Genomic DNA, 9211 nt, shown 5'->3' with positions numbered 1-9211 from the left:
TGTGAGTGAGTGTGTGTGTGTGTGTGTGTGTGTGTGTGTGTGTGTGTGTGAGAGAGAGAGAACTAGAGCAAAGAGATGGAGACTGTGTGTGTGGTTGTGTGTGTGTGAGAGAGAGAGACCGAGTGTTTGAACGATGGATGGCGCGGGAGTGAAGGTTAGGGGGACAGACAGACACCACCTGCTGATGTGTTATGAAAGAGAGAGGAAAGGGAGGCATTGAGAAAACACTGTTAATGCCAGCAAGGAGATTTTTGCCATGGAAATGAGCCGAGACACTAAAAATACTGTGTGTGTGTGTGTGTGTGTGAGTGTGTGCCTGTGTGTGTTTTCCTCCCTGTGCCTGTGCGCAAGGGCTGTTCTCCCACTCATTTAACCCAAGGGAGTGGCACTTGGTGAGCCTAGCGTCACTCAGCGACTAGCTCCGATTGCGCTTCACTTTCCGATGGTCCTTTTTCAAGTTACCACAGCTCCCCCACTTGTGAGCCGCGGAACTGCAGCATCCCAGTGACAGTAGCGGCAGCAGCGGCAGCAGCAGCATCAGTAGCAACACATAGAACAGCAGCAGCAGCAGCAGATTAAAAATAAGGCGTTGAGCCTCACGCTCTATAATCAGCATATGATCCGCCTCTCACCAAGGCAGCGGGGAGGCTAATTTTAGCGAGCGCTGTCTGGCGCCAGCGCTGTGCTAACCTGCTAGAGAGAACCCCCCCTATATCCCCCACACCCCCAATCACCTCACCTCCCCCCACCTCACTCACTCACCCCCATGTGTCAGATGAGGGGAGAGGAAATTCTCTCTCTCTTTTCTTGCGTTTATTGTCTGTAGTCCCCGCAGTAACGCGTGCCAACATCACGCCCAGACTCCCAAACACAAAGATGCCACTGACACACACTCAAGGGCACTGATGAGGAAGTGCAGGCTTTTTGCTTTTATGACTGCACGACTGATTGATCTTTTTTTAATGAAGTTCATTTCATTTAATTATCTCATTTTCTCCTCTCCTCCACCACCCCCTCCATCCCTCCCTCCCTCCCTCCCTTCCTCCCTTCCTCTCTGTCTCTTTCTGTCTCTTTCACAGAGAAGCGTAAGCCACCTAGAGGTAGTGCTGCAGGGGCCATCATCGGCGGCATCATTGGAGTGGTCATCTTTCTGTGCCTAATTGGAGCTCTCATCTTCCTGCTCCGCAAGCGCCAGCTCAACGCTGAGAATGACGAGTAAGACTAGCTCAAGTGTTTTAAGTCTGTGTGTGTGTGTGTGTGTGTGTGTGTGTCACAGTGCGTGCACACACACACACACACACACACACACACACACACACACGCACAAACACATACAGTACACCGTACGCATTGTACATGAACCTATACTGTGCTTAATAATACACTCAACACACCCACTCCAATGAAGCAGGCACTTTTTACTTTGATGATATTAATATTCATCTCTGTTTTTTCTCCATCTCTTCGAAAGGTTTTTATTAATATGTATAGTGCCAGTAAGAGGAGATGCTTATGAAAACAGGTAATGACTTTTTCTTCTTCTCTCATCCAATCAGTGCTCCCCCAAAGCACAAGCCCCCTCCTCCTGTCAAGATGGGCAGTTCTACGGAGATGGTGAGTGTCTGTCTATCCATCTGTCTGTCTGTGTTGCTTGCTTGTCTGTCTGTCTGTCTGTCTGACTGTTTGTCTGACTGACTGCTTGCTTGTCATGGGTTTTCAGATCGTTTTTTGTGGTGTGTGCATAGATTGTGAAGCTGTCACATTTAAAACAACAACTCTGCATATAAATGTATTTAGCTTGTGTTCCCAAGAGACGTTAAAAGAAAAAGAATGAATACTGTAGCAAGGCTTGCTCAAGCAGCAGCAGTTTGCCGGATTCGCTCGGAATCATGAAGCAGAGCGTGAGGGGTTTTTGCATGAAATGGGGGAGTAGGGGAAAAATAGGAGAAAGTGAGTGGGGGAGAGAGAGAGAGAGAGAGAGAGAGAGAGAGAGATGAAGAAGGAAATGTATTCTGCTCTCATTTTTTAATGGCAAGGAGCCTCAGGCTTTGGGGTTAAAATGGGGTTAATGTGTACTCATGTAAGCGTGTTGGTGTGGTGTGTGGGTGTGTGTTTGCAGATGCACTCGTGTGTGTGTGTGTGTGTGAATGTGTGTGTGTCACTTTGTTTGTGTGTAACACTGTCCCCTCTCTGTGCTTTCAGCTGAATAAGCCCCACAACCCATCGACAGAGACACAGCCACTCAGTCACATCTACTACGAGACCGGCGGCGAGCCCATTACTGTAAGCACCCCTGCTTCGACATCTGAACTCTGACATTTCACCTTTTGTAATGCAATCTGTGTGCCCAGTCTCTCCCTCTGTACAATAATGACCTAAAATAACAATAATCTTAGTAAGTATAGTACACCATTCAGTAGCATGCAGAAAAGAAAGTGGTGTTCATGCAGCAAGCTGTAATTGTGTGCTTATTAGCATAATTTGTAATTGTGCACATCTCCTACATGAAATGTATATTATTAGGATGTAAAAACCTTCTGTCTTGGTCTAGAAAATACTTCATGGTCTGTATTTACTGTAAGTGTGTGTGTCAAAGTCAAAGTCAGCTTTATTGTCAATTTCTTCACATGTTCCAGACATACAAAGAGATCGAAATTACGTTTCTCACTATCTCACGGTGAAGACAAGACATATTTTACCAATTTAAGTCCACAGACAAACATAACATTCAAGTAAACAAAAAAGTAAGTAAATAAGTAAATAAGAGGGCACATATAATAATGAAAAAATAAGAGCAGCAAAATTTGGTTGAAATTGTGCATAGACAGTCAATAAAATACTAGTGCAAAGTCAGGCCAATAAAAGGCTTGGGTAGTTCTGTTTGACCTAAGTAAGAAAGAAAGTGGCATAGTGGTGCAAGTTATGTAAGAGCAGCTGAAGTGTTGTGTTTTCAGGACAACAACAACAAGTTTTAAAGTGTACAAGTGTGCAAGTGGAGTAGTGCAGGCAGCCATTGTGGGTCCAATGTCCAGGATGTTATGTAGCTGAGGGTGGAGGGGGGAGAGGAGCTTGGTGTATGAAGCTGTTGGTGAGTCTGGTAGTGCGGGAGCGCAGGCTTCTGTACCTCTTCCCAGAGGGCAGTAGATCAAACAGATTGTGAGCGGGGTGACTTGCATCACTCCCAATTTTGGTCGCCTTGCGGGTGAGGTGGGTGGTGTAACTGTCCTTCAGGGAGGGGAGTGAAGCACCAATAATCCTTCCAGCTGTGTTCACTATGCGCTGCAGGGCTTTCCTGTTGTATTCAGTGCAGCTTCCGCCCCACACAGCGATACAGCTGGAGAGGATGCTCTCAATGGTGCCTCGGTAGAATGTGGTCATGATGGCTGGTGGAGCACTTGCTCGCCTGAGTTTCCGCAGGAAGTACAGGCGGCGCTGAGCTCTCTTCGCCAGTGATGCAGTGTTGGTGGTCCAGGAGAGGTCTTCACTGATGTGCACCCCCAGGAATTTGGTGCTGCTCGCTCTCTCCACCACAGCACCGTCGATGGTCAGTGGCAGGTGTTGGGTGTGACCTCTCCGGAAGTCAACAACAATCTCTTTGGTCTTGCTGACGTTCAGCAGGAGGTTGTTGTCCCTGCACCATGTGGTCAAATGGTCGACCTCCAACCTGTATTGAGTCTCGTCGCCCTTGGTGATGAGACCCACCAGAGTTGTGTCGTCAGCAAATTTCACTATGTGATTGTTGCTGTAGGTTGCAGTGCAGTCATGTGTCAGCAGGGTGAAGAGCAGCGGACTGAGCACGCAGCCTTGGGGGGCCCCTGTGCTCAGTGTGATGCTGCTTGAGGTATTGTTGCCAACACGTACTACTGTGTGTGTGTGTGTGTGTGTGTGTGTGTGTGTGTGTGTGTGTGTGTGTGTGTGTGTGTGTGTGAAGGTGGAGTTCAGTCTAAATCTATACACAGACTAACTGTGATCCAAGGGACTTTACATCTCAGTTATTAATTAACACCTGAGATGGAGGTTCTCGCTTTCTGTGACATTTTTCATCAATGCTGTCACCAGCATCTCTACAGTCTACTACACCACGTGGGTGTTTTTGTCTTTGCCCCAGTTGTTTGGAAAGTTTCAACGTGCTCTGAAGTGCTGAGAGAGAGAGAGAGAGAGAGAGAGAGCTCAGTTTCCGCCAGTGTTACGGTAACCTCTTCGCTAAAATGGCCATTAATTGATTTTACGCCGGCTGTGTGGATCGCCCTCTGTTTGCTTTTGAGAGTACAAGTCAAGACACTTCATGCTCATTATTCAATCTGCAAACAAGCTCGTGTTCGCTATGCTGCCGCTCTAGCCACTTTCGCAAGGCCACCCCCTCCACAACAATGGCACGCCAATCAAAGTCTAGTGGCAGCGTAGCTGTTGCTTCTCTTCTCGCTGGCTGCGTCGTGCGGCGGATTGAGTTCTCAAGACCGCCTTGTCTGTCCACGTTCCTCTAATTGCATTGCATTTACAGTATGCGCGCTGTCGACAATTATGCCATTTTCGATCGCAGCGGGCTTCGCCGAGCGCCACTTAAAGGAAGGGTGCTGATTATCATACACACATGCCCACGTGTTTGCGTCAGGCGTGCGAAGGAGGTGGAGGTGGACGTAGCCTCGGTGGAGATGCATAATTCTCCCGCCTGCGTGTTCCTGTTATGAATTGCGTTGCCCCAAGCAACAAAGTGCGTTTTAAAAGAAAACTGAGTGGGGGACATGTGTGTGTGGGTGTGTGTGTGTGTGTGTGTGTGTGCGTGAGTGCGTGTATGTACACTGTGTGCATACGGCATACAGTGATGCGGAGATGTGTACTTGAGAGGGACAGGGGGCATTCAATGAGGATCTCCGGCGTGAGAAAAGGGCAGTGGTGCATGACTCACAGGGATCACATGAACTGTGAATCATGTGAACCATGGGAATGATATGGCCTTCGAATGGGTGCGGTGGACTGTGCCGTCTCCACCGCTAGCTCCACTGATTGGGTTGGGGTGTTTGGTGGGGGGGGCGGGATGTGGGGGGATGGGGTGGGGGCGGTGTTCGAGGGAGATTAACGTGATGAGCCAGTTATTTCATCTCCGCTGATAACCGTACAGCCAATTACCAGGCCTCCCCCGCTGCGGAGCGCAGCCCGAGTCTGTCACCAGCAGACAGGCAGGAGGCGGGCGGTGGCTGATTGCAGACCTGCCCCTGCTCATCTTACAGTCTGGAGAGACTGTCAGGCCCTGTCGTGTTACAACCGAACTGAGACCTACTGTTCTTCATCTTGCTGTCGTGAAAGGCTGTTTGTCTTTGTTATGTTAGAGCTGAACTGAAATATGCACCTCCTCATCCTGTATCACCAAGAGACATTGCTCGTCTCTGCTGAGCTATAACTGATCTGAGACCTGCTCCTCCTCACATAATAGTGATGAATAGTGATCTGTTGTGTTAGAAGTGAACAGAGAGCAACAATTCGATGCGTTGTTTCTGTATCGCCATTTTCAGACAGTTGTTGGAATTTGATCTCTGAACTGCCCTGATGGTAGCCACCGATTGTGTTCTGACCTAAGTTCTAGGTGTATGTCAGAGCTGATCTGCGAACACAGCAGGCTTAAGTTTGTGCTTTCTCTGTCTCTTTTGCAGGATCTGGATGATGAGGGCCAAGATGGAGCCCCAGCCAATGGCAGCGGGCCAGCATTGTGGGACAGCTCGGCAACCCACATGCCCGCTGATAACCATGCCACGGCCGACGACTCCTACCCCGAGGCCCCGGAGCCGCCACTGCCCAACAGCGGAGCTACAGTGGCGCGTGGCGAGAGCTTCATGTCCGAGCCCATGCTGGTGTAGAGCGGTCCACGGGGGGCACCCCCAACACACTGCCACCCCCTGACCCCTGCCCCCCCACCCCCCCAACTCAAGCTCCGAGATGTGCCCACATTGCCCTGTGCCTACCACGACTGTGCAGGGGCCAGTTACAACTGTGGACTCAGACCCTCCTCCTACCCAATCCCCACCCCACCCTACTGCCATTATCCGCCCCCCCTTTCCCCCCCTCTCTGATGCTGTCCAACCCTTCCATTCAGTATTGCCAACTCTCCCACCATCTCCACTCAGCTAAACGTGAAACCAATGCAAAACATGGGACAGCTTGAATGGTTCATTGCAATTTCCCCCCCGAAGTTAAGTATCAATCCCTGATGGTGCCTGCGAGCAAGGCCTGTCTCTCTGGCTTGTGGCATACGCTGAATGCCAAGAGTTGACAATACTGAGTGTGGATTTATTGTCGACAAACTGTACAACTTCTAATAAGGGTTTACACACACACATCACATATGGCAAAGCACACGGTCAATTATTCCTGCCCAATCATAAGAGACCATAACGGCTGCGAGTTTTAATGTAAAGTGTTCTGCGGTATAAGTGTATACTAGATGGTGAGAGCGCACAGCATATACAGAGAGGCGTAACGATGATAAGAGGTCGTTGTGAAAACCTATGCACTCAACAACAAGAGATACAGTGCATAAGAACCCTCTCGACTGACATCAAAGCGATATCAAAGCAGTGTATGCTGAGCCTTTCCGCATTTTATTAAGCGTTCTTATTTGGGAATATTAGAATTGTTCGTTTTTGTCTTTTGGGTGATGGGGCAGCATAACCAAATTGTTTTATTCTTTTGAGTTACCCAGCTAAACATGGGAGGGTATTAAATGACACGTTTTGTAAATACTAATAAGAAGTAATATATATTGTCAGGTACATATGTGCACAGAGTGTAGAAAAACACACCAACAAAATTAAACAAAAATAACAATGCCATTGTTGTATGAAATGAAAAAAAAAAGTGTGCTTTTTATTTCAACGGGTATATTCTGGTTGTATGCTGATGTTTTCAGTATGAAAATGACTTGGACTTCAATTCTATATAATATGCATGGCATGATTGATGGCTTTTTAAAGAAAAGAACTAAAATGTGGATGCATCTGCCATTGTCCATGGGCTCTGTGGTATCTCTTTCTTTGTTTTGTTCTCTTCATCTCCGCCTCTCTCTATTGCAGTCAAAGCACAAACGAGGGAACAACAATAACAACAACAACAAAAAAAAAGTTGTCGGGAACAAAAAAAAAAAATGTCAGTCATTCAAGAGGTGATCAATTTTTTTCTAATTTTCTTTCTTTCTTTTGAGGGAGCAATAGAATTGGCAGTGTTGAATCTTGTTTACATCGAATGGAACATGTCCTCTCATATAGACCCGTAGATCAGTTAGCACGCGCTTCTCTTCCCCATGCCACGCTTTCATGCTCTTTCGCTCAATTGTGCTCGAGTACAAGTTGGAGTCAAGCTAAATTTAGACAGGAGAGTCTCCCCATGTGTCCAGCGACAGGTCAGACGATGAGCGGGTGGGGGGGGGGGGGGGGGACCCACTGAAGTATTGATCTTGTTGAACTGTAGGGTCTGGCTTCTCTGAATGAACAAGTGGGTCATAGAGGAGGCCATCTAATATGGCACATACTGATGTACTGATGTCAGGTCTGTTGTGGCACATACTGATGTACAGATATATAGGTGATAGGATGCATGAGTGAATGGAAGTGTGGTGGGCTACAAGAGTGAATATGTAAGATAATAGATAGACTGATGGGATCACACGTTGTCTACACATTGGTAGTGTGAGATATAGATAGATAGGTAGATGGATAAATAGACTGGCTGGACAGATAGATGGAGAGAAGGATGAATGGATGAATGGAGACCAGTAGATGAGATGAATATATCAGCAAGTAATTCCACCAAAACATCTCACAGATAACTGTAGGACTAGACAGCTGACCTATAGCACAATTGATATACTCATCACACGCATGGCTTGACATTCTCTCTCTCTCTCTCTCTCTCTCTCTCTCTCTGTACCACACACGATGCACGCACATGCTATAACATTATTTTTAATCACTAGTATATTCTCCTTTTATGGGGCTGTCAAAAGTCTGCATGCTGCACAGTGCACAGTGATCCCAGCGCTTGCATAAAAAACACGTTGGATGGGTCTGCTCCCATCAGACGGCAGTATCAGACAATCACCGCATTGCACACACACCCTAAAAATGGTCAAAGGGAATAAGTTATATTTCTATCCTTTCCCTTATTTTGAACTGTGATATTCTATTTTAAAGATGTATTTTTTTTTTGTTGAGATGTACTATAGGCTATATATATTGTTCCATGCTGTTATGAGTATACGTTTGTGATCCAAAAGTGGATATAATGTATTACTGTACCAATATCCAGACAAGTTTCAACGACAATCATTTGTGACAAAGAAAATAATGATTAAGGGTATTGTCGGCTACCTGCTTGATCCGTACCTTGCATTGCTTATATTGAGTTGCTGAAACCATGTTATAAGTCTTGAACAAAATTAATTTAATAGCAGTTTAATAAGGCATTGCGCGTCCCTGGTTTATGATTCCATGAGGTTTTATGTTCTGATGCCAAATACACAAACTGTGATTATTAGATAACACCGGCCGATATTGGTTCTCTCTCACCTCGTCAGATTGTGCTTCGCTGCTTCAGTGTCAACAACCAAACGTGCCTTGGTCACCTTTATTTTTAGCTCTTGAAATAACGCATTGCATATTCTCTTCAATTTTACAAAGGTTGAGGTTATGCTTAGACTGCGTGGCAAATGCCAGACACTGGAGATCATTGTGATTGTATTTTTTTTAACGTTTTTTTATGTTTGATTTTGCTATGTTTATTTCTGATTGATCATTTGTTTTGTACGCATTTTGAAAACAAACGTGTTCTGTTTTATTGACTGATCATGGTGTTGTCCAATAAAAATGTGTAAGCCAAATCTGATCTCCCTTTTGGTCACTTCAAAAGTATTTGTATTTACATACTGTCTTTTTCCAATGTGCAGGGCAGTCCAATGGACTTATGTGGAACCCTGCACTTTAAAAAATATGCTGAAAGGGTAGCCAGTGTGTTGAAAAGCAACTAAATACTTTGATACTTTGATCAAAAAACTTTGAACTTTTATTATTATTATTATTATTATTATTATCATTATTATTAAAACTTATCATGTTCCTACACTGTACACCAAAGTTGCACTGTGCAATACCGGGTGTTCTGGGCATGCAGTGGCAATAACAGATGCCATTCTCCCTATTATGAATTTGTGTACCATCAAAATGAG

At 45.9% G+C, this 9211-nt stretch overlaps 1 protein-coding gene across 1 annotated transcript in view; it reads left to right on the top strand.

Moving 5' to 3' along the window:
• pvrl2l (PVR cell adhesion molecule related 2 like) overlaps positions 1-8866 on the top strand; it is an 85166-nt gene extending 76300 nt beyond the window's left edge. Inside the window, exons 7-10 of the mRNA XM_042075711.1 lie at positions 1080-1215; positions 1557-1614; positions 2203-2283; positions 5649-8866. Coding sequence (XP_041931645.1) covers positions 1080-1215; positions 1557-1614; positions 2203-2283; positions 5649-5852 — 479 coding nt within the window. The 3' untranslated portion in view covers positions 5853-8866. The remainder of the gene's footprint in view (positions 1-1079; positions 1216-1556; positions 1615-2202; positions 2284-5648) is intronic.
• The last annotated feature ends 345 nt before the right edge of the window (positions 8867-9211 follow it).

This window comes from Alosa sapidissima, chromosome 21 (genome assembly GCF_018492685.1).
Source record: "Alosa sapidissima isolate fAloSap1 chromosome 21, fAloSap1.pri, whole genome shotgun sequence".
Taxonomy (NCBI): domain Eukaryota; kingdom Metazoa; phylum Chordata; class Actinopteri; order Clupeiformes; family Clupeidae; genus Alosa; species Alosa sapidissima.
Note: the sequence above shows the minus strand (reverse complement) of the source record. Positions and strands in the feature narration are given on the sequence as shown.